General features: G+C 43.0%; 1 protein-coding gene across 1 annotated transcript; it reads left to right on the top strand.

Annotated features, from left to right (window-relative positions):
- Nucleotides 1–6,751: 6,751 nt before the first annotated feature.
- On the top strand, nucleotides 6,752–23,675 carry LOC115082007 (olfactory receptor 5V1-like). The gene is made up of 2 exons (XM_029586268.1): nucleotides 6,752–6,853; nucleotides 22,668–23,675. Exons 1-2 carry the CDS (start codon nucleotides 6,752–6,754, stop codon nucleotides 23,673–23,675), a joined length of 1,110 nt encoding a protein of 369 aa, XP_029442128.1.
- Nucleotides 23,676–26,577: the final 2,902 nt, after the last annotated feature.

Genomic DNA, 26,577 nt, shown 5'->3' with positions numbered 1-26,577 from the left:
AGAGAGGGTGTCAAATGCCTGTGACTGCCCATTATTCCAAATACGAAGCTTTGCTGGGTATTGAAGGGCAAACCTTACTTGCTTGGTAGCAAGCTGTGAGCAGAGCAGGTCAAATTCCTTGCGCTTGGCAGCTACTCGGGCAGAAAAATCTTGGAAGATTTTTACCGGCAGGTTTTTGAAGTGTAAAGATGGTGATTTTCTTGATGCCTGCCATATAAGCTGCCGATCGCTGAAGTCCAAAATTCGCGCAATAACTACACGGGGCCTTTGTGGATTGTCCGTGCGCGGTCCCAAACGATGTGCCCTCTCTATTTTAATGGCGCCAAGCTGATCAGATAGGCCCAGGGCCTCCGGGAGCCACTGCACGATCTGGCTTGCTAGCTCAGAGTCCGGGATGGATTCCGGTATGCCCACTAAACGTAAGTTATTACGGCGAGATCAGTTTTCTAGCTTGTCCATTTTTTCTCTTCTTGCTGCCGGACCGTTTGTTCCAATTTATGTATCCGGCCCTCGGCTGCCAAATTCTCATCCTCCGCTGCGGCCATGCGAAGTTCCAAGGTGTCGATCCGTGGGGGCAGTTTGACAAATGCAGATTGCAAAGTAGTGAGTTGCTCCGAGATTTTGTCTAACTTTACTGATAGCGCTTCAGTAACTGCTGTTGTAAGAGCCGTGATGTTTGGGTCAAGGGCCGAGCCCGACGCCGACTTTTCTGCTCCAGCGACCATTTTGTCCTCCAGCGCTTTGGGTTTCTCCTTATCTTTTTTCGCCAATTTAGCGGGCATAGTCGCTGGAGATTTATTCATATATCTGTCGATATTCATATGCAGTACGCACCAAGAAAGTTGCAGCAAGAAAAACTTGACGGATGCCTGAGATTTTAAAAGGATTCCAGGCCTGCCTCCTGGAGCCGGGTTAGACACGTCTACCCCAGTTCACCACATCACGTGACTTCCATTGATGTTATTTTAATACTTTTTAGTGTCTTCATAAACAATTTGGAACACTTCCTTTTTTAATGATTTCGCATTACTGGATGAGGTAAAATTTCACTACATTGCTAATAAAGTAAATATGTATGTTATATTTGATTTTTCAGTGGAACTTATTTTAAATTTAATTTTTTCCTGATAGGTATGAGATAATTGTACTGTTTCCTGGCAATTGACAAAATCTGTCATGAACAGGTAATAAGTGCCATGGTCTTTTTTCTGTATATGGCTTTCTGCCCTTTCACTGTTCAGTCCTTTATATGTTAAGAAATCTGTCTGTGTGTTGTTTTGTATTGGATTTTGATTAAATGATATAATGTTTTATTTTAGCCCCGAAGCAGCCCGTGGTCGGGCGAAACTCAGGCCTTGAGTCGGGCATTTACTTGAATATTGCCTTTTCAATAAAATACTTCTGAGGACTTCGGCTTCTTTGTTTTTCTTTCCCTCCTGTTCCCTGTACATTGCCAGAAAGGGGAGGAGAAGGAGAGCAGAGGCTGTAGCAGGAAACATTGGGCTTTTTCTGCTGCATGAGGATCAGCCCAAAAATCTCTTGATGATCCCTAGATTTTTGCTGCTGAGTCTTTGGACAGTAATATCCAGCTACATAACCGAAATGCTCCTGTTATTCTCCTAAATAATACGATATCCAGTTAAAGTTTAGGCACATAAGTGCCCAAATATTCATTTAGCTGGATAACGTTTGAGTTATTGAGATAAATAAGTTGGAATATGGACCTCTGAATGCCTTCAGATATGTTAGCGATAGAAGGAATTGCAGAAGTGGCATTGTGAGACTCAAAGGTGAAGGGATGGGCAAATAGGGATTTATTGCTACAACAGCGAATGGAACAACCAAATGATAGAATTGTATGTGTACTGCCTTATACACCACACACATATCGGTTGAAGGCCAGTATTTTGAAACTGGCCCCTTTTACAGATGCATCCGATTTTGAACAAAAAAATGTTTGCTCTAACCAGAGCTAGGAACCTTAAAGATCCAATAGTACTCGCCAATCTATTGGATTTAACAGAATCAGGCCCATGGTCCATTGGATGACAAAGCAGGTGTGGCAAGTGCAGTGCATGTGCACAGATGCATACGGGAACATACCTGGAGATACTTGGACGTAGACGATTTTATTTTCAAGATCAATACACTTGTGAATCAATTAATGTAGTATATGTACTACGCTGCCTGTGCAACAAAATCTACATAGAAAAAACTACAGGCAAATTGAAAATTAGGATACAAGAACACATTAGCTGAATAAATAATCAGAAGGAGGGAGCCCCCCTTGTTGACCACTGGCAAGAAACAGGTCATCAGACCCAGGAATTCACTGTAGCGGTCCTTTTTCATCTGAAACAGTATCCACGGGGTGGAGATTTAGATTTGCGGCTGACAAGGATGGAACAGCGGTTCATCTATACATGGGACACTGTAGCTCCCAATGGACTAAATCGAGAAATAGATTGGTCAATTTTTTGAAAGGGGGCATACATAGATCTAAAAGTGATCAGTGAGACACACAATAGCATTGATTCATTGATGATGAGCCATGAGCCGGAGAATAAATACACAGAAGCCGCTTTAAAAAACACAAAAATATTGCGAGATCTGCCCTTCATGGACCTGATCCCAGTGGTACAGCTTTAGAAGTGCTAGAGAATAACATTATTGGATAGAGGAAGGGAAATGAAAAGGAAAAAACATTGACTTAACATCGCTAAACAATAAAAGCAGGGACCGGGTTTCCATCAAGTCCCGCACAGACAGAAAAATTGCCATTCACAACAACAGTAGAGTGCGTAGGAGGTCTCTATCAGGTCTGCTAATATTAAGAGAAGTGAAATCATAACATTCACAGATGAGTCACATATTTCTGAAGAATAATTTCATTGATCAATAACAACATAGCCAAGAGAACATAATAGTGGGATTGTCGAGTGAAGGGAATAGAAAAGAGATTAGTAGGACGGCGGAAACATAGGGAAACAAATAAGGTGTCTGGTAGCACCCAAGGGTACCGGTAGCTTTGCTCTGAATAGAGAAATGGTGATTGGCCCAGGGGAGTTTAAAAGTCAGTAAAGCAAAAAGACGCCAGATGACAGAATGAAGGCGCCGCTCATCTAAAAGGTTGTCATAAGAGAAACTGTAAGTAATTTAGAACCCCATATATGGTCATAAATATTTGAAACGAGGGAATGGGCTAATATGATTGATTGATTTTTAATACAGACAGGTACTTTGAAATTGTTCAAACTGTAAGGTGGCAAAGGAGCTTGAACCGTAAGGTGGTAAGCAAGATTCCTCCATGGTCCCTGAAGCAGACAAACAGTCGAAACACGGCCGTTGTCGGGCAGGCGGCTTCGGCTCACAGAAGTGGCAGGAGTTCTTCAGAACCAATAAGTATTTACAAAAAGCAGCGAGAACGCTGAAAAAGGTCGAGCTGACTACCAGGGGGAGGACACTTACTTGAAATGAAAAACACTGTTTATTGATGAACAAGAAGTACATTGTTGAATTATAAAAAATAAAATACAAAAAATCAGGAAAAGCAAATAAAATAGTTGAAGAATAAAGTCAGTAGCTATTAAATGAGGGAACCACAGAGTGGTTTCCTCACATATAGCAACCGCACACATTACCACAAATCGGGGAGTTTCCTTGATGGTTGGATGTTAATGTTGATAGTGGAAGGAAACAGAGGTTTGGTTGGTGATTGGTGAATACCATATAATACAAAGGCAAGATTGGAAGTGAGGTAAACCTCTATCGACTTTTAGAACAGAGAACAGTGTGTTCATGAGGAGCTAACAAAACTTGAAAGTAGATAAGGTGATGGGGCCAAATGGGATACATCTGAGGGTACTAAAGGAACTTAGAGATGTCCCAGCAGCTCCTCTGGATGACCATTTCTATGCTTCCTTAGAGTCTGGAATAGTTCCGGAGGACTGGAAAGGGTGGATGTGGTTCCTATTAATAAAAGTGGAAGTAAGGAGGAAGCTGGGAACTACAGGCCAGTTAGTCTGACTTCTGTGGTGAGCAAACTAATGGAATTGCTGCTAAAACAGAGGATAGTGCAGTTTGTAGAATTCAATGCATTGCAAGATCTGAGGTAAATCTTGTCAGACAATCTCATCAATTTATTTGATTGGGTGACCAGAGAGTTGGATCAAGGGAGAGCGCTAGACAATTTCAACAAGGCCTTTGACATGGTTCCACACAGACTTATAAATAAATTGTGCACCTGTGGTATGGATCCTAGAATGACTGACTGGGTTAGAAACTGACTGAGTAGGAAGCGACAAAGGGTAGTGGTAAATGGAGTTTTCTCTGAGGAGGGGGTTGTTGCTAATGGTTTTCCTCAGGAATTGGACCTTGGACCGGTTCTTTTCGACATTTTGTGAACAACATAATGGAAGGGTTGTTGGGAAAGGTTTGTCTTTTTGCCAATGATACCAAAATCTGTAACACTCTATAACAGTGTACTATCAAGCTAGGGTGAGAGAACATAGTAGAAATTTCAACTTTGTGAGACTTTCCTCACTCCAAATGATGTGAAATCTTCACCAAAGTGTACTGTGCTATTCATACATCTCACTCTGCATGTCAAACTGGCCACTACACCCAAAAACACCACCAGCACCTCACCTGGAGCTATTAGCTGGCCCTCCTATAGTGATATAAATAGTTGAATACTGTGAAGACCTCCACAGAGGCTCAGGCTCTTTCACTCTCCCCCCCCCCCAAGCCCAGAATTCACCAAAATGCAATGGCAATAAATATATTAAATATATATTTATATGTTTATATATATATATATATATATATATATATATATATACATACATACATAAACATATAAATATAAATATTCCCAATTGCATTACAGCCACTTTGGGCATATTGCACAGCTTAATACCAGGAAAAAAGGTGTAGTTATTTCTGGTGTTAAAAACATGGGATAGTATGCGTTATGCTATCGCATAGCAAGATTTTTGGCCCTCATTTTAATTAATCCTGCCCAAACCCCTCCCCTTCAAAATTTTGCATTTGTGTCATGTGTTAACATGATTATTGCATGCATTATGGCATTAACACCATAACGCATTTTGATGAATGACCCTTATGAATTGAAAATGTTACAAGTGTATTAGTATTTCTAATTTTGAGTTCGCATTTCACTTTATATTATTATGTTTCAATGTTTTATTAATAGCATGGGAATCATTAACAAATAATTAACAAATTTAATGTGGATAAGTGCAAGGTGATGTATATAGGGAAAAATAACCCATGCTATAGTTACAAAATGTTAGGTTCCATATTAGGAGCTACCACCCAGGAAAGAGATCTATGTTGCGCTCGGAGGTGGACCCTTGTCCTGGGACAGAGATGGAACGCTTCCTGAAAGGGAACAGGAGGTAACTGCTCCCGGGGGGCGGAGCACTGGAGGAGAATAGGCTGTGAAGAGCTTCACCACTGGAAGTCCGAAGTCCCCCCGGGAGGAGCCCATAGGGACCCGGGCCGCTTGGACTTAGGTGGGCCTTGCAGGATCACCTCAGAGAGTGAAAGTCCAGCATGCCCACGGAGACAGGGGGAGCATGATTGGGTTCGAAGGTGGAGGCTATTTGGAACAAGGAGAACCTGAATAGAGTTGGTGATGAGAAGGTGAGGAACAGAGCCAGAATCTGGAGACGAGGTCAGGCAGGCAAAGGTCAAGCTCCAGAGGACAGTCCAAGGAATGGTCAGCAAAGCAGGGGTCAGGTAGGGTTGTGCAGCAGGGACGGATTCATCCCATTCGGTATTCGGATTTGTCAGGACCCAAATCCGTTGCATCCGTTCTCGGGGGACCCCGATCTGTTCATTAGTTATGTATGCATTCGTTTCCCAAAAAACCCCCCATCCCAACCCTTTAAATTTAATTTACTACAACCCCCCACCCTCCTGACCCCCAAGACTTGCCAAAAGTCCCTGGTGGTCCAGCGGGGGTCCTGGAGCGATCTCCTGCACTCGGGCTTCGGCTGCTGGTATTCAAAATGGCGCCGATAGCCTTTGCCCTTACTATGTCACAGGGGCTACCGGTGCCATTGGTCGGCCCCTGTCACAAGGTAGGAGCAATGGACGGCCAGCACCATCTTGTGCTCCTACCATGTGATACGTTGTATTCATAGGGGTTCACCATATGTTTCGTGACCCCCACGAATACAACGAATATGGCATATATGTTGCGGATTACCAATACCTTGCAAACGAATGCACACCCCTAGGGTCAGGTACCGGAGGTCAGACGAATTCAAAGGCAGGCTGAGGTCTAAGAATAAGCTGAGGTCTTTGAGGCAGGCGGCAGGCAGGTCAGGAACAAGCTGAGGTCTTTGAGGCAGGCGGCAGGCAGGCAGGCAGGTCAGGAGCAAGTTGAGGTCAGTACCAGTAAGACAGTCCAAGGGTAATATCTGGGTAGACAGACAGACGAACACAGGAACAAGCAGGACACAGGAACTAGGATGCATGAACAAGTCAGGAACAAAACTGGAACAGAAGGATCCTGGAACGAAACTAGGAACAGGCAAGAACAGGAACACACGCAGAGACAATCTTAGAACAAACTGACCCGATTACCAAGGCAAGGAAGCATAGATAGGAACTTCCTTATATCAAGGGATCAATCAGGGCGTGCCGCAGAGCTAGGACCAGCCCTTGGCCCTACATGAGTCCAGGCGGTCCGCGCACACGCGCGCGTATTATCGTGGCTAACATGGCCGAGGATGCCAAGCCTCGGAGTGAGGCCTGGTGCGCAGTGGAAGGCCTGGCGACCACCGCCACGGGACGCTGGGGCCTGGCAAGACTGCCAACTACCGTGAGGGAGGTCGTCCCAGGACCCACTGTGGAACCATGAAGGAAAGCAGGCCTGTGCGTGGGACAGCCGAGGGCAGGGCGTGTAACAATCTAGGTGTCATAGTGGATAACACATTGAAATCGGCGGCTCAGTGTGCTGCGGCAGTCAAAAAAGCAAACAGAATGTTGGGAATTATTAGAAAGGGAATGGTGAATAAAACAGAAAATGTCATAATGCCTCTGTATCACTCCATGGTGAGACCACACCTTGAATACTGTGTACAATTCTGGTCACCGCATCTAAAAAAAGATATAGTTGCGATGGAGAAGCTACAGAGAAGGGCGACCAAAATGATAAAGGGAATGGAACAGCTCCCCTATGAGGAAAGACTAAAGAGGTTAGGACTTTTCAGCTTGGAGAAGAGACGGCTGAGTGGGGATATAATAGAGGTGTTTAAAATCATGAGAGGTCTAGAACAGGTAAATGTGAATCGGTTATTTACTCTTTCAGATAATAGAAAGACTAGGGGGCACTTCATGAAGTTAGCATGTGGCACATTTAAAACTAATCGGAGAAAGTTCTTTTTCACTCAACGCACAATTAAACTCTGGAATTTGTTGCCAGGGGATGTGGTTAGTGCAGTTAGTGTAGCTGGGTTTAAAAAAGGATTGGATAAGTTCTTGGAGGAGAAGTCCATTACCTGTTATTAATAAAGTTGACTTAGGGAATGGCCTCTGCTTTACTAGCATCAGTAGCATGGGATCTTCTTGGTTTTTTGAAATTGCCAGGTTTTTATTTATTTATTTATTTATTTATTTATTTATGTATGTATTTATTTATTTATGCAATTTAACATATACAGTAAAGAAATAAACAATTTTAAGTACAGATAATTGTAAATTATATACCTCATTAGAGTTATCTTAATTCAATGAAATAACAGAAATCCGTATTTAAAGGTAAACTCCAGGAAAGAAAAGAATATATAAAGCGGACTAAAGGTAATTTGGGTAAACCCCTTAAACAATTGAAATCAAGAACACATGATCTCTCTACTTTTGCTCTGATCCTATATTTGAAGACATTGGGATTAGGGAATCCAAAAAGGCTCGTAGTTGTGAAATTTCAAAGAAAACATATTTCTGATTTTGGTGCGTCAATTCGCATCTACATGGAAATTTAATGAACATTGTTTCACCTTTACTTTCCACTTCTTGTTTAAACACTAAAAATGTCTTCCTCCTTATTTGTGTGGCTCTAGAAAAGTCTGGATATATCCAAACTTTCTCTCCATGAAAAAGATCCTGCCTATTTCGCATGTAGAGACGAAAAACCGCTTCCCTATCAGAGGCAAAAACGAAAGCCACTTGCAATGTAGCTCTTGTAGATATATTAGTCTCAGGAGTGGCCTCTATTATAGCTGTTAAATTTAATGAGGCGTCTCCTGACTTGCTATTTGATGATACTCCTTTAGCTGCGACATAATAAATTTTTGAGAAGGCTGGTAATGCCTGCTGTGGCATTTTCAACGTTTGAGTCAAATACTCGGTAAACATATCTTGTGGTGTTATTAATGTATGTCTAGGGAAATTTAATACTCTAAGATTTAAATATTTCAAAGAGTTTTCAATAGATTCCAATCTCTTGTCATAAAGAATTTCAGTCTTAGTTAACCTTTGATGGCAAGTTTCCAATTTATCAATTCTAATTTTCATCAATTCTTTATCCTTATTCGAATTTGATATACAAGTCTCCGTATCCAAAACTCGTTGTTTAGAGTCCATTGTTATTTTAGTTAAATTAAGAGTAGCCTTCTCTAAAGATTTAATGGCAGACCATAGCAATTCCATCGTTATTGGCACAGGGCTTTCCATTTGTAATAAGTTACCACTTCCTTCTCCTATTTCCCATATTCCCATTTCAACTAGGTTCAACTAAGACCTAGTTGAAATGCCAGGTTTTTATGGCCTGGATTGGCCACTGTTGGAAACAGGATGCTGGGCTTGATGGACCCTTGGTCTGACCCAGTGTGGCATGTTCTTATGTTCTAGACAAATCCTCCAGGTACAGTGTTTCTTATGTACTCTGCAGGTAAATATAAAAAATACATATAACAAATTTTTCAAGTGTTAACCCCCCACCCTTCTACCCCCGCACATCCCTGCACAAGAAACACAAAAGGCCATAAAATTAAATTCTCATTCAGCAACATGTACACCCCTTGCCCTCCATTCAAAAAGATGCATGAAAAATTCCATTGCAGTAGAGAACATAGTTGAAATCACAAGTCCCACTACCCCCAGATTCCCCCTCCAACACCCCATGACCAATAAACAATTAGATTTTCTGAACACTGAGAATTTCCCCTCAACTATTCATTCAATATCAGGAAATGTGGATCTGTGATATAAATTCTTTAACCTAACTTAAAGGCCATTATTTAAAATCAAAGTTCTGGCTTTGGGCGCAGGATCTGAATATACTTCTCCCAGACACCTGGGAAGAAGTGTCTACGTTGAAAAGGACAATTAGAAGCCAGGTTTTCTATTTACATCATGTTATGCAACACATTACGCCATGTTCTCTCCTCTCCAGTTTAGAAGGATAGTTCTTTTCCTTATAACACCTGCTTTCCAGATAAACAATCTATCGCCCATAGGCTTGAAGAGAAAAGGGAGAAAACGCTCAAACAACAGAGCTTCAGGGGTTTTTGGGATGTCATAACCTATAACTGCTGAGACATAACAGGATATGTTCTGCCAGAAAGGTTGGACCTTCGAGCAGAATCAAAATGCATGTGAAAGCGAGCCTGCTGATCACCACAATGCACACACTGATCTGTGTTAGAAATGCCCACCTGAAATGGTAAAGCTGGTAAAGAGGGGGTTGTTGCTCCTCACAAATGTATATTGTAGCTTCCAAACATACACCTTAGAGGAGAGCTCTTTAATGTGTTTGAAATCAGATCTCACAGTGGGTTCTGATATTATAAATCCACCTTCTCCTTGCCAGCAAATTGATATTATTAAATGATTTCATCATAAAAAGAAAAAATGGTTAAAACAAATACTTCATGTCTAAATGTTCACTTGTATGTAACTCCCCTTCTAAGGTAGTCTGAGTCACCCAATGCCAAGAAAGAGAAAGTCACCTCAGAGGAAATAATGGGGCAGATTTTAAAAGCCCTACACGTGTAAATCCAGCTGGATTTACGCGCGCCAACGTGCACAAGCCCTGGGACAGCAGGCAGGCGCAACTTGAAAAATAAAGGTATGGGTTTTTTTTTAAGTAGGGCTGGGGGTGGGTTAGGTAGGCGATGGGAGGGGAAGGTGGAGGGAGGGGGGGCGGAAGGAAAGTTCCCTCTGAGGCCACTCCGATTTCGGAGGGAACAGGGAAAGCCATCAGGGTTGTGCGCACAAATCTACGCCCGCGTGTAGGTATTAAAATCCGGCCCAATTTTATTAATTGTGCGGATTTACCAACCTCAAATACCACACCCAGGTTACCCCCACCCTGGGACTTCCTGAATATTAATACCCCTTCTCTCCTTCCAGAGGTCTAAATTTATTTTTCAAACAGAGTAAAGGGTTAAGATTTTCTTTTACTGGCAAATGGTTAAGAAACTGCAGGTGGGGAGTGAGGAAGGGGAAAGGGCAAGGTAAGATGAGATTTGGCATGAGTTAGTGCAACCCACTGGATCGCAATATTCAAGCGCATGTGTGGTGCAATAAACTCAGAAATATTCAAAGTTACCGGAATAACTGTTTTAACCAATTATGCTGCAAAACTATAACTTGCAAACCCAAACATAGTCTGAAGTCACTGTGTCTGTGCACACTACCAAAATATGGGTGGGGCCTTTGTTGATTTATAGGCAAGTTGCAAGTTACCAACTGGTAAATACAGGGTAAAAGCAGGAGCTTCTTTAATTCTTTTGTACACAGTTCCCTCCAATCTTTACTCTGGCTTGGACACCTTCCTATCTAATGACAACTGCCTCTGAAATACACTAGAGGCAGCAGTGCAAGTAGGCAGCTGTCAAATTAGTAGGGTTTCTTTTTTCTGAGCTGCTGTCTCCCAACCAAACAGGAGGAGAAAACCCCAAACCTTCTAAACTCCCAGTTCACTTATCACAGTTTCCCCTGGTGCACATTTCTAGCCAGTGCTGATGCAGTCTCAAGCCAGGCAGAAAACCATTCTCTAGCCCCTTCCAAGCAAGTTTGCACTGCTCCTAATACAGCGCCAGGGTAGGAAAGCTGCTGTGTCTATCTGTTCCACAGTGCAACAGATCCTCTCTTCTTACCCCCAGGAAATTCTAAAACCAAGCAGCATCTTTTTGTCTTTCTTCCTAGTTGTTCAGAGGTTCCTCAGTCCCCATTGGCTATCAGAGTCAGGTGACTTTCTGGTTCATTGTCAAAACCATGAGATGGCAACACAGAGACCAGTGTACTTGCTAACCCCTTCAGCTGTTGGCTCAGCAGGACAGCAGCCCAGGTTGTAAAAACAAGCTGTTTTGACACACAGCAGTTCCTTGGCTCCACTTTCCCTTCCAGCCAGAGGCCGATAGCAGACTGAAGGTTACAATGCTCCACGAAAAAGACTGCAAGACCAGTTTAAGAGCATCCATTTGAATTACTTATCCAGGCTCAGACCACACTCAAATAAGCTCAGGGGGTATGAGAAAACTTTGGGAAACTGGTCACATGTATGTTTATATTTCACATCAGTTATGATGTACATTGTCATGTGATCAGGCTTAACATTCATCCTTATTTTTAATTATATCAGACATTTCTATCTGAGACTAGATAACAACAATGTAAAGTCAATATTTACACAATAACAGAATATGAAATTTAAAAAACTCTTCATTAAGAATCACTGCATATGATGAACCTCAACTCTTTCACCAGTTCACTCAATCCCCCTCCCCATGGTTCTCTCACTCCCCCCTTGCAATCACCATTTTGCTTGTTCACTCCTCTCCCACCACAAACCCACCATTCACCTGGTTCCCCCTCACAAATCCCTCACTTACCCTAGTTCACTCCCTCTCCCCACCTCACAAGCACTTCACTGGCCCCAGCTTCCCTCCCTCCCAATGAACCCCCTTACCTCAGCTCACTCGCCCTGAATGACTGCTTCTGAATTACCTTGCACTTTCCTAGAATATTCCATACTTTATCTAAGTAAGGATCTTTCTTTAAGCTGCTGGAATGAAGTGTTTATTTTGATAGCCCACAACACCACCAATAAATCATGGTCTGCGGTACTGGGGATGGTGAATAGGTACACTAACTAGGCAGGGAAATATCTTGGAGAGGTTGGGGGGTCTGGAGCTGCCTACTCCTTCCTGAAGCAGCCACTGTTGCCTGTGGGTTGAACCCTTGTGTGCAGGTGGCTGGCGGGACTTCCCAGGAAGAAGCAGGTACCTGGAAGGACCAAAGACCAGGACCGGAGCAGGAAGCAGGAGTGTAGCCGAGGACCAATACTATAGAAGGGGCCAGGGCCCAGGTCCCAGCAGCATGGCCAGGCAGCAGTTTAACACAGAGCAAACTCTGTTATGGACTTTTGCATCATCAAAGTTAAGTCAAGCTAGAGCTCGTTATTATACAGCCCTCTATTTGGGATACATCCAGTATTGGTCCAATAGGGATTCTCTGGAGGTGAGGCGCCTTAACTTTACTTTGCTTAGTATTATCTGCAGAAGTCTTGGTGCTTCAGAGTCCCTATAGCTCCACTGTAAGGTCCTCTAGACTTGCACTTGGGGCCACATGTTCAATCTCTACTGCAGCTTCACACTGTTAGTCTTCTGGGGTGGACAACCAGGGGTGTTAACTTATGAATTTAAATATTTATTTTTAACACAAGCTTGACACAAAATGAAAAATAGCTTACAAAACCCTTCAAATGCAAATTATAGAAAAATATTCATTAAAACTTTATCACTGTGTGTGCATTCTTCGTGTAGCAACAGTGGCATACTAAGTGGTGGGTGAAGGGATGGTTTGTCCCAAGTGAAAGACAGGAGAGAGGTGCCATTGTGTGGTTTCCAGTGGACCTGATCCCTCCAGTGGCAGAAGATGGGAGAGGCTCATGTGGCCGCTGGTGGATCCTAGCATACTGGCAGCTGCTGGTGGACCCTATCTAGTGGACCCTATCTGGTGGACCCTATCTCACCGGCCCACACCCAGAACAGAAAAAAAGGAAGCCCGTTCTATGGCTCCTCCTGGTGTGCCAGACCCACGGTATTCAAAACTCACAGGGTTAGCGCTTCCTCTGTGCTGATCACCTGAATTATGAGTTTTATATAATGATGGGCTGGCGTACCAGAAGAACCTGTAGAATGGACTCTTACAGCTGTGGAAGGACTCCTGCCCTCCTGCCTCAATGAACGATGCATGCAGCAGCAGTGGAGGAGTTAACAACACCCTGGGAATCCTTTCTCCACAAGAGAGGGCAGCCTGAATGGGCTATGTGTATGTGTGAATGGGAGTCTGCTTGGGTTGTGTATGTCAGTGGGTGAATATGAATAGGAGCCTCCTTTGGTTGTGTGTGTATATGTGTGTGTGAATGGCAGTCTGCCTCGGTTTTGTGTTTTGTGAGTGAAGGAGAGCTTGTTTGGGTTGTATGTGTGTGTGAATGGGAGCCTACCTGGATTATGTGTTTGTGTATGTGAATGGAAGTCTGCCTGGGTTTTGTGTGTGTGTGTGTGTGCATGAATGTGCGTGTGTGTGAATAGGAGCTTGTCTGGGTTGTATGTGTGTGTGTGTATGGGAGCCTGCCTGTGTAGTATGTTGATGTGTGAAGAAAGTTTGTGCCAGCCCCACTAATCCACAACAAGCACAGAGTGACTGGAAATCAAAGGCTTTCATGTATGGAGAGTGGAGAATTTTTCCATTCTTATTAGTTTTAATTATTGGGTATTTGATGTAATGGGGGGGGTGGGGGTGGGGGGTGAGGGAAGGAAGTGAATACACTTGTGATCACTGGGGCAGAGGTGGGTAGAGAGGAGTGAATGATCTGGGGAAGGGATAGGATGGGAGTGAACCAGAGTGAGTGAGGAGTTCGTTGGCGGGTGCCCAAAGTAGTATCCGCCCTGGGTGTCAAATCCTTCAGATGCACCTCTGTGTAGCAATCCTTGCTGACTTTACTTTGCTGAGTATTTTCTGCAGGGTTTTTGCGAACTCAGAGGCCTTATGGCTGTACTGCAGGATCCCCTGCCTTTAAACACCCTCAGCTGCAGGTTCAATCCTTGCTACTCTAGAAAGTCTTCCAGGGCAGGTGACCAGGGGCTCTGATTTATTTAAACAATTATTTTTGACCCAAAATGAAAAATACTTCATAAAACACATCACACACAACATATCACAAAATGGAAAAAAAAGTCCTCTCTACAGAATTGCCCCATCTAATATTCTTCATGTAGCAAGGTTACATGACAGCTTTCTCATTGAATAATAATTATCAAAATAAGAAATATAGAAAGAGAAATAGGAGTCATAGAAGCCTAAACCAAAATACCCAAATTGTATGCCTAAGTACTACAGATTACAAAACAAAACATCTTTCTACGCAGTCTGGTTATTGATATGACGGAAGGGGGTGGCACTTTTTCCAAACTCCAAAAAAATATATTATAGGGAGTGCTACTGGCACTGCGTATGAAAAGAGATCTCCAAAGTAAATCTTTCGATGTACTAATAGTGCATTCTGAGGCATAACATACATTTTTCTGCAGTCCTGTACCCCATGGACCCACCACTCTTACCTCCATGTCCTGGCTGAGATGTGGCAGGACACCGCCAGCAGTTCTGGCAGACTGCCACCAACAATTCTAGGCCGTGCCAACCATCACTTCTCAACACGCCGAACACCGATGACCAATTCTTTGTGGCCTGCCCTCCCTAGACGCAAGCGTCCCCGCCCCACATTTAAATGGACCATGGTGGGAAGGACCCCGTGGCCTCTATCGATGACAACAGCACCCAAGCCCTATAGAAGGGCAGTCCCCTAGATCCTACTCGCCTCAGCAACAGGTCCTACTACTCTGATTAAGCGCGTTGCTTCCTGCGTCTGTTCCAGCATCTTTGTCTTCTGTTCTTTAGTTCCAGCATCCTTGTCTTCAGTTCTTCAGCCTCTCCTCCATTGCCTGCCTGTTTTTCTCCTTGCACTCCTGCCCTGCCTCTCCATCCTGCCTTTCCTTCGGATGGATACCTGTTTTGACCTCTGCCTGAACTCAGACACATTTGGCCACTGCCTGCCACTGAATACACCTGACCTTTGTCTACGTCGACACAGCTATCCTTCGATGAACCTCTACACCATCAGCAGAGGCCCCCTCCAAAGACCTGCTGGCCCCAGCACCCAAAGGCTCAGTCCGAGGGGAATGAGGGTTGGTAAAGTTGAAGCTCCAGCTGGGCCTCTGCTTCGTCCGGATCCGCCTGACGAAGGTGAGGACCTGCAGAGCTCCTCCCTGTAGGTTGCATCAACCCTGCCTCAGCCCAAGGTTCCACGAATGCAACACCCAACAATGAAATATGATATTGTGCATACTGTATATTCTTTATTCTTCTTGATTTTTTATTATTAGTTTCAAATTTTTATTACAAGAAAACAAAGGACAGAGTATTATATTTTGCCAAATAATCAGTATTTAGGAAATAAATATTAACATTGTGTATGTGCAATTGTAAACTGCCAAGATTTATGGAATGTGCAGATAAGAAAAGATTTTAAATAAGTTAACATTAGAGAAAAAAAGGCTGATACAGTCTATAATCCATTAGATGAAAAGGAGAGCCAATCATTAAGAAAAATGAAAGGAAATACAATGGAGTAAACAATAGGGATGTGCAGAGCAAAAGTTTATGTTCATAAGTCCATAAGTCGAAAGGGGGTCCCATTTGCGGTCAATATGGACATATGGAGAATTCCATAAGTTGAGTCTATGTCCATACGTGCAAATAAAAATTTAAACCCCTCACCCTCCTTAATCCCCCCCCCCCCCCCCAAGACTTACCAAAACTCCCTGGTGGTACAGCAGGGAGTCAGGACGCCATTGCTGAACTCCTTTGCGAGGAGCACGTCACGTCGGCGTCACGTCGGAGTGACGCTGACGTCACGTGCTCCTCGCAAAGGAGTTCAGCAATGGCGTCCTGACTCCCTGCTGTACCACCAGGGAGTTTTGGTAAGTCTTGGGGGGGGGGGGGGGGATTAAGGAGGGTGAGGGGTTTAAATTTTTATTTAGGATCAACAATCGCGATTTCCAACTTATTCAACATAGCTATGTTGAATAAGTTGGAAATCCGATCGTTTTCGCCTCATCACTTTTTTAAGTTAAAAAAAAAAAAAAGTTGCGTTTTACATTTAAGTTCAAAACGAATGCACACCCCTAGTAAACAAGATTAATAAGTTAGTTCCACTTATAGTGCAGCAGAACACACTAATTGCCCCAGCTTCTTGAGTTTTTAATGTACAAAAGTAAAACTGAAGTTTTTATGATTCTGTTCTTCTTGCACATCTGAAGCCTGGAAATACTTCTGAGGTTTTTTTCTCAAAGGTCCCAGGAATCTCAATAAATAGATCTGCCTGATCTAAGCCTTTGCTAACACGAAGAAGGTTCTTTTCCCTAATATTAGAGCGTATTCCTCTCTGTCTGTATTTTCAACACAAATTCATAAAAAGCACCACACAGCAGCTACAGAGCGGTGAGACTTACTGCTGTGTGCTGTTGTATGAGATGAATGTAGAGAACTAACAGGGTAACATAAACTGCTTCACACCTCTGAAATGAGCCAGTGCATCCCAAACAGAAGGAGCATTCAGATTACAAAGTTAAGGTAATCCTGACAGCAATCTTGAAGTGAATTGAGAAGAGAATTTATGAAGCTGCTGAATCCGTGCTCTTCATTGGCAGGAAAGGTAAGAAGGAACTGGATTAATATCCTCCTGAAGGTGAATCTAGTACTGAAATTGGGTTGTGAAGAATGTTGTAATTTTTACTGACTGTGACAGACATTTGTATTTCCTGTAACACCTCAGAGGAAAGAAAAATCTGATTTTAGTTTTAATCTGAGGTTAATAAAACTAAAGAAGGCATGAAAAATTTATTTTTTAAGAAGAAAAATACATATTTTTAAAAATTCAGATATCCTCTTTAGAGTAGGAATATAAAAAACTTAGCTGGAAAGTTTTAGAACTAATAATGGTCAAGAAATTGCTTGTGAAGTATTTTGATCAACATTTATTTATATGTTTATAGGGAGTAACACATTTACTGGTGCTTTATGAAATATACAATTTAGCAGACAAATCTTCACTTTGTTTATTCTTTGTGCCTTTCATAAACACTGTAACCGGGTAACACCATTACATGTTTCCTTCTCAGGTTAAAGAGTTTTGTACAGTGCCCTGGAGCACAAGTGGTTCTGCAATATTAAAACTTTATATGAAAAAGGACAGCTACAAATGTACCATTATTTCTAATAATTATCATCGATATGACCTTTGGCAGAATAAATGTGCACTGGGCTAATCTGTTGATGCAATGTGTAACTCTGGGATGGTAAGGCAGGGAGTTTCAGTCTGAGTGCCAGGATATAATAATAGGATTACCAAAGGCTGCAATGGCAGTGTTACAAAAAGAAGCCCTTTCTATATAATCAGTAGTAAAGTACAGGAGAGCTTCAGTTTTCTCCTCTCATTCAATCATCTGCAAATCTGAAGGGTTTCATTTTTGTAACATTTCTAATATTATAAATGTGAGAAAAATGTTAAAAGTATTGGATTTTATTTGTTAATGGGTCCTGTGCACTATTGGGCACATTTTTTTATGCCAGTTCGTGTAAAAAACTGGAGATACATGCGTGGCGGGCTGCGCGTGCGAGCTGCGTGGATTTTTAAAAGCCTGTGGCCATGCACGTATCTCCCAGTACGCGCCGAAGAGCCGGCAAAAAAATGGGTGAGGGCAGCGGCCGGCCTGCGACAGCACCAATAAGCACTGTCCCAGTGAAGCACATGCCAACAGCTGGCCACTGCGCTCCAGAGAGTAGGTAAGTATAGAAACAAAACCAAAAAATAGTGGGGTTTTAGGGGTCGGGGAGGATAGGGGAAAATGCAGGCAGGGTAGTTAGGGGCTTTAGGAAGTTCCTTCCCAGTCTCCTCCCAGTCTCCTGGAGCAGACTGGGAACAAACTGGGGAAAATCCCAGTCCGTCGCTGCGTGCTTGTCCTAAAATCTCCCCCCCTCCCCTTGCGCAGGTGAGTTGGCACTCGTACGCACGTGCATGCACCAATATAAAATCAGATGTGCATATGCTCATGTGTAGCCAGTTTTATAGCATGCATGCATTGGCATGTACATGTTATAAAATCAGCGCGTCCATGTGTGTGAGCTGGGAACCGCGCGCACATGGTTGTTCGCATGCGGGTATGAAAATTCACCTTCAACTGTATCCATCTACAATAATTTGGGAGTCATTGGGTTAAAGTATCTTCAGTATCACAATGAATGTATTCCGAAAAGATTTGATAAGGCACACAACATGAGAGATGTTGATTATTAAAAGTGGAAAAATTAATTCTTTTAGGATGAAAAATTTCAGATGCCTAATCTTAGCAATAAATACCCAAGATTAGGTAAAACAAGGAACCATCATTAGTTGAAAAACCTCCTCTTAATCTCAGTGGTGTCGTCTTAATTTTTAAATTTTTTTTAAAATAAACTTTCTAGCTTTAATAACGTAAAACTTCCCATTGATAACGTTTCTTTTTTTTTTTAGAATTTTAAACTTTTTTTTTTGTGTAAAATGTCACATAAGAAAGTTGGCAAACCTATGGAATACTCTTGTGGAGAGTCACTTTTAGCCACAGCATGTTATGGATCTATTTTGCTGTTGTTTCAGCTCCTTATTATAAGACATGTCATGAATCCATGGGAATGTCTTGATCTTATGACTTGCAAGCTTCCCTTGCTTCTAGATTAGATGGCTGCCCCTCCCAGGCATTTCTACATTTACTCCACTTCCGCCCTGTCTGAGCCGAGCCACCCGTCCACCGTGTCACACCCATCATTTCCCTTCGCCTTGATCCTATTCATTGTCAGCTAGTTAAAATGTGTTCAGTCTGTGCTGAGTGCACATTATAACTCAGTATACACACTTTTTAACTCCTGATACATTAGCATGGCATTAGGTTATTGCATCGGGAATTAGAAAAATAAAGGGACCAATATATGCACTTCTGTAGTTTAAAAATCTCAGTCCAAGTACACTGACTTGTACCCACTACAGAGAACCTGCATTGAGTTTTCCTTCTGCTCTACTTTGATAGTGTTATAGTTATACTGTGTGTGTGCTCTATTACTACAAAACACAAAAGACGTTGACACAGAGTAATAGCAAATGAAACAGGAGAGCTAAAGCTCATATCACTTTTTACTTTTCACTTCTTCTCATCCCAGTCTTTTCTCAATTTTTCTTCAGCTCTCGGGGTTCATATACCAACCATCCCTTCGCTTCCCACCCAGAGACAAAAGAGCTCAAAATGGTTCTGGCTGCTTGATCTTATTTCAATTTGACATCACTATTATTCCATGTAGATTCTAGCTAGGATAGGCTAGTTCAGAACTGCTTGTCTTGAGTGGTCCTGCTTTCTGGCTTATTCCCTCTCCATTCCCAGCCTGGCTCTGGTCAGTCTAAGGTCGTGAGACATTACTGGTTGTTAAACACGCTACCTGCCTTAAGAAGAACCCCTCCCTGCAGTTTTCTTGTTTCATAGACTTTAATGTGAAACCAAAACTAATATAAATAAAATTGCTGCTATTTTAAATTGTTTATACTATCTGTTGTAAAGCTGCAAATGGCATCTTGCATATCAGCTGCTATTTAAATGAGTTAGAAACTGCCTTTAGTGAAGTTTCACATTTAAAAAGGTAGGTAATAAATTAAAAGAAAAATTAATTTTTGGAGCCCTAGACATTAATATTTGTTTTCTATGAGCTGAAATAAACACAACTGATTCAGTTCAGATTCCTTATCTGAAAACAATGCACATCCCTGGTACCAGTACCCATGGACAAGTATGAATCGGAGTCTATGCCATGGCACCAAACATGAGATTGGGCAGACTGGATGGGCCTTATCCTCCTTCTCTGCTGCCATGTTCTATGTTTATATGCTTCTGCGATGCAGAAATGAAGATTGCACAGATAGGAAAGCGTGCTTTCTAATATTTCACACAAGCTGGCCTTCCATGCCAACAGTTCTTCACTCAATGTACCTTGTCAAGTCATTGAAGCTGGGATTTTTGGATTCCGTACAAATTATTTTCTATTCTATGCTTTAAGACTGGCAACTTCCCCCATTATATCTTATGAGGTTGGGAGAGTTTTAAACGAAGCAGGGTAAGGATTGATAGGTGGACAAACTTAGACTGTGCTGGAATATAAATCTCTGTGCTTCTTCTACCCACATCCAGAAGCTGCTAATAGCATTAGAGCAATAGCACAGTTCTGAAAAGGATTAATGAACTCCCTACATATTTAAATGGATCTCTTGATGCATTCTACCTCAGCGAGTGGGATCTGCCTCAGATCCCTTTTTGTAAACTCATTACTGACCTTTTCAGGCTTATTTAAGCTTTCAAAGAGCCTCTTTTTAATCCCAGGACTGCATATAAAATTTACCTAAATAAAATAGCTTTACTTCCCCATCACTTTACATGATAAGTATTTAGCACATGATGGACATAGAAGTTATGGATACTAGAGATGTGAATCATGTGATCGATCGTCTTAAGGATCAATTTTGGCTGGGAGGGGGAGGGAATCGGATCGTCGCCGTTTGGGTTTTTTAAATATCGTGAAAATCGTGAAAATCGTGAAAATCGAAAACCAGCACACTAAAACATCCCTAAAACCCACCCCGACCCTTTAAAATAAATCCCCCACCCTCCCGAACCCCCCCCAAAATGCCTTAAATTACCTGGGGTCCAGTGGGGGGGAGGGCGGGAAAACCGGCACACTAAAACAACCCTAAAACCCACCCCGACCCTTTAAAATAAATCCCCCACCCTCCCGAACCCCCCCAAAATGCCTTAAATTACCTGGGGTCCAGAGGAAGGGTCCCGGTGTGATCTTTTACTCTCGGACCTCCGGTGCTTGTAGAAATGGCGCCGGCGCTACCTTTGCCTTGTCATATGACAGGTCAAAGGTAGCGCCGGCGCCATTTTGTTTTTTGTCCCCCGAGGTCAGGAGCGTAGGAGATCGCTCCCGGACCCCCGCTGGACCCCCAGGGACTTTTGGCCAGCTTGGGGGGGCCTCCTGACCCCCACAAGACTTGCCAAAAGTCCAGCGGGGGTCCGGAACGACCTCCTGCAGTCGATTCGTGTTGTCTACGGCCGGCGCCATTTTGCGCAAAATGGCGGCGCAAAATGGCCCTCCCCTTCCCCTCCCCCTTCCCCTGATTTACGATTTTTTGACGATAAATCGGGGGAATTGTTATTGTATCGCGGCTCTAACGATTTTTGACGATTTAAAATATATCGGACGATATTTTAAGTCGTCAAAAAACGATTCACATCCCTATACCTCTGATTTTGTTCTTTCCTCTTACCCTTGAAATATGTTGGATGGGGGATATATTTTGGGGATTACTTCAAGTATTATTATTATTGTACTCATTATTCAGATTGGACATTTCAATAAAGATATTTATGAAAAATAGCTTTACTGCAACAGAGGGTAATTTTAAAAGGTATTTCTGTGGGTAAAACATTGTTTTATACGCTGAAAAAGCTTTTTGAAAAGTTGCCTGCCTGATATGCAGATAAACATACAAATCTTTGTCATGGTCACACATACGTTTACCTGGACTGAGTGGAGGCACTCCAGTTGGTAGAGATGGGGAGGGGGGGTTGATCTTACATGCATGCTTTTGGATTTTAAAAAGTATGCACCTACATTTTCAAGGAAAATATGTGCAGACATTTTAGCAGGTGGGATAATATGCAAAGTGACTTAAGTGCATAAGTTAGCTTTGAAAATTGGTCTAACTGTTGTATGCATTTGCCTACATTTTTTTCATGATGTTACAAAATTACCCCCTAAATGGGTGAAAGAACACTATTGAGTTTATGTATAGCATATCAGTTCCAGTAATATAGGGGTAGATTTTAAAAGAAGTGTTCGCAGCCTACGTGTGCACGGAGGACCCAGCGCGTGCACATGTATGCCCAATTTTACAACATGCGCGCGCAGGCGCATGTTATAAAATCTGGGGTCGGCGCACGCAAGGGGGTGCACACTTGTGCACCTTGCGCATGCCGAGCCCGCTCCGAGCCGCGTTGCCTTCCCCTGTTCCCTCGGAATGAACTTCCCTACCCCTTCACTCTACCTTCCCTTCCCTTCCCCTTCCTCCCCCGCCCTTTCCCCCCTACCTTTGATGACTTCTTTATTTATTTCAAAACTTACTTCAGCCTCTGGCCCTGCCCCTCCCCTTTTTGCAAGCCCCGGGACTTACACGTGTCCCGGGACTTTACGCGCGTCGCCAGGCCTTTTTAAAATAGGCCCGGCACGCTTAATCCTTTTAAAATCCGGCCCATAGTCTCATATAGATGATGGCATAAAAGAGTTGGCCCATCCAATCTTCCTAGTTATTACTGTCCATCCTACTAAGGATATAACTTAGCTGCCAGTCAGAGAGCATGCAAGCTGTCACTCCTTATCCATGACAGTTCTGAGCGGTAAACATTAGCTGTTAAAGTTATAAAAAAGAAATGTGTGTATTAAGATAGTTTTGCTTTAATTTTTTTCTGTTTTATCTTTTCTTATTCCAGTGGCCAATCAAAATGGGAAAAATGAAAGAGGACAATCACACTGAAGTGAAGGAATTCATCATTCTGGGATTCTCTGACCTTCCTGAGATGCAGCTGCTCCTTTTTCATGTGTTTTTGATTATTTATCTGATGTCCATAGGGGGGAACCTTCTTATTATTTCTACAGTATGCTCTGAAACTCGTTTGCAAACTCCCATGTTCTTCTTTCTCATCAACTTGTCCTTCCTAGAAATGTGTTATGTGACTGTCACAGTGCCTAAATTGTTAGCGATGCTCCTAACACAATATAAGATCATCTCTTTCACACAATGTATGACCCAGATGCATCTCTTCCTGTCTTGCGCAGGTACAGAGTTCTACCTTCTCACCTCCATGGCCTATGATCGTTATGTTGCCATCTGCAATCCCTTGCGTTACACTATCATCATGAACAGGAAAGTCTGCATAGTTCTAGCCATTGTTTCATGGATGACTGGCTTTCTAAATCCAGTTCCCCACACTCTTTTTGTCTCACAATCAAATTTTTGTAGCTCCAATGAAATTAACCATTTCTTTTGTGACATCACAGCACTGATGGCCCTGTCATGTTCAGGGACTTCTGTCATTGAAATGATAAATTATATTCAAGGTTCACTTTTAGCTTTTACCCCTTTCATGTTAACAGTTACATCGTATGTGTACATTATTTCTGCCATCCTGAAAATCCACTCTGCTAAGGGTAGACAAAAGGCCTTCTCCACCTGCTCCTCCCACCTCACAGTCGTCATTTTATTTTATGGAACCTCTTTAAGTGTGTACATGAGTCCTAAGTCTGCCTCCTCCTTGGATCTTAACAAAATACTTGCTGTGGTGTATACAACTGCAGTTCCACTGCTCAATCCCTTAATTTATAGCCTGAGAAACAAGGAACTAAAACAAACTCTCTGGAGAGCAAACAAAAGAGTGGAGAACTATTTTTCCTCCAGAATTAATAAAATGTTGCATGCAGAATTTGGGCCAATATCTTAGCAATGAGTGGAAAATATGTGTAGTGATCTATGGGACATCAGAATCTGGATGATAACAATCAGAGTATATCCAAAGAAATAAAAGTACAGTATCCTTGCACATATGGTATCTTGTTGTAAGAACAAGGGCTTGGGAACCTGGACTGGCGCTGGCTCTGTCATATATACGATGGTATTCTCCTCCTGCATGGCATCAACATTTACATAAATTCATGCCCAGGAGTAATACGGGCTGGAGCCAAGGACAATCTATTCAGTCCATATTCTTTTCTGTTATAATATTCCGGAAATTACTTGATCCCTGCTTTATCTGCATTTCCTGTCCACTAAGGATCCTCTGTGATTACAAAATGCTTTGTTGAATGCTATTACTTTTCCCCATCCACTGCCAGCACTGGGAGGAAATCCAATGCATCCAGCAATTTTTTCTTTTTGAGGAAGTATTTCCTTTATATTACTAAAGGATTTTCCACTTTTGTGCGCATTATATCATGAGGAATTTGAAAGAGTCTATCATATTCTCCCTTCCCCCCTCTCCTTTAGGTCCTATATAATTACATCATTGGGACTAATTTCATGCTGCTTATGGTAGCCCTTCACTGAATCTCCTCTATCTTTTCTCTTTTGGAGATGAATTTCCCAGAATAGACCACAATGCTCCAAATGAGGAGTCACTAATGAATTATTTAGAGTCCTTATCACCTTTTTTTCCATAGTGTTACTTCCTTTTCATCTTAGTATTGTATGTTACCTCTGCCTTGTCGTGCTGTTTTGCAACTTTGAGATCATCAGACATGGGCGCTCTGAGATCTCTCTCCTGCTTTGTACAGATCAGAGTCTCACCCCTATCAGAAAGACCTAGATTCATCAAATCACTATAAATATAGCGAAAATAGTGCCCACAATAAAAAATGGGTGAGGTTAGGAAAATTTCCAGCCTTCCACATGGCATAGGTAAATAATGCATGCGTTGTTGAGTCAGCATGTGCCATTATGCGGCTAGCATAAAATAGTAGGGGTGTGCATTTGTTTTCAACGTATTGGCAATCCACAACGTATATGTCCCTATTCGTTGTATTCATTGAGAAGCGAAACAAATCGCGATTCCCCATGAATATAACATATCATCCACTCCATATGTTTGGCACCGTGTGCTTTTCTTCTAGGAAAAGTAAAAAGTCATGGGATAGGTGGCGATGTCCTTTCGTGGATTGCAAACTGGCTAAAAGACAGGAAACAGAGAGTACGATTAAATGGACAATTTTCTCAGTGGAAGGGAGTGGACAGTGGAGTGCCTCAGGGATCTGTATTGGGACCCTTACTTTTCAATATATTTATAAATGATCTGGAAAGAAATACGACGAGTGAGATAATCAAATTTGCAGATGACACAAAATTGTTCAGAGTAGTTAAATCACAAGCAGATTGTGATAAATTGCAGGAAGACCTTGTGAGACTGGAAAATTGGGCATCCAAATGGCAGATGAAATTTAATGTGGATAAGTGCAAGGTGATGCATATAGGGAAAAATAACCCATGCTATAATTACACAATGTTGGGTTCCGTATTAGGTGCTACAACCCAAGAAAGAGCTCTAGGTGTCATAGTGGATAACACATTGAAATCGTCGGTTCAGTGTGCTGCGGCAGTCAAAAAAGCAAACAGAATGTTGGGAATTATTAGAAAGGGAATGGTGAATAAAACGGAAAATGTCATAATGCCTCTGTATCGCTCCATGGTGAGACCGCACCTTGAATACTGTGTACAATTCTGGTCGCCGCATCTCAAAAAAGATATAATTGCGATGGAGAAGGTACAGAGAAGGGCTACCAAAATGATAAGGGGAATGGAACAGCTCCCCTATGAGGAAAGACTAAAGAGGTTAGGACTTTTCAGCTTGGAGAAGAGACGACTGAGGGGGGATATGATAGAGGTGTTTAAAATCATGAGAGGTCTAGAACGGGTAGATGTGAATCGGTTATTTACTCTTTCGAATAGTAGAAAGACTAGGGGGCACTCCATGAAGTTAGCATGGGGCACATTTAAAACTAATCGGAGAAAGTTCTTTTTTACTCAACGCACAATAAAACTCTGGAATTTGTTGCCAGAGGATGTGGTTAGTGCAGTTAGTATAGCTGTGTTTAAAAAAGGATTGGATAAGTTCTTGGAGGAGAAGTCCATTACCTGCTATTAAGTTCACTTAAAGAATAGCCACTGCCATTAGCAATGGTAACATGGAATAGACTTAGGGGCGGATTTTCAGAGCCCTGCTCGCCTAAATCCGCCCAAAACCGGGCGGATTTAGGCGAGCAGGGCCCTGCGCGCCGGTGAGCCTATTTTACATAGGCCTACCGGCGCGCGCAGAGCCCCGGGACTCGCGTAAGTCCCGGGGTTTTCGGAGGGGGGCGTGTCGGGGCGTGTCGGGGGCGGTCCCGGTCGTCGCGGCGTTTTCGGGGCGTTTCGGCAGCGTTTTGGGGGCGGGTACGGGGGCGTGGCTATGGTGTGGGGTGGTCCGGGGGCGTGGCTGCACCCTCCGTACCCGCCCCCAGTTCGTGGCCCGGCGCGCAGGAGGCCCGCTGGCGCGCGGGGATTTACGCCTCCCACCGGGAGGCGTAAATCCCCCGACAAAGGTAAGGTAGGGGCTTAGACAGGGCCGGGTGGGTGGGTTAGGTAGGGGAAGGGAGGGGAAGGTGAGGGGAGGGCAAAAGGAAGTTCCCTCCGAGGCCGCTCCGATTTCGGAGCGGCCTCGGAGGAAACGGGGGTAGGCTGCGTGGCTCGGCGCACGCCGGCTATACAAAATCGATAGCCTTGCGCGCGCCGAGCCAGGTTTTTAGCAGATACGCGCGGCTCCGCGCGTATCTACTAAAATCCAGCGTACTTTTGTTTGCGCCTGGAGCGCAAAC

Source organism: Rhinatrema bivittatum, unplaced genomic scaffold, assembly GCF_901001135.1.
Source record: "Rhinatrema bivittatum unplaced genomic scaffold, aRhiBiv1.1, whole genome shotgun sequence".
NCBI lineage: Eukaryota > Metazoa > Chordata > Amphibia > Gymnophiona > Rhinatrematidae > Rhinatrema > Rhinatrema bivittatum.
The sequence above is the reverse complement of the archived record's forward strand: the minus strand, read 5'-3'. Positions and strand labels throughout refer to the sequence as shown.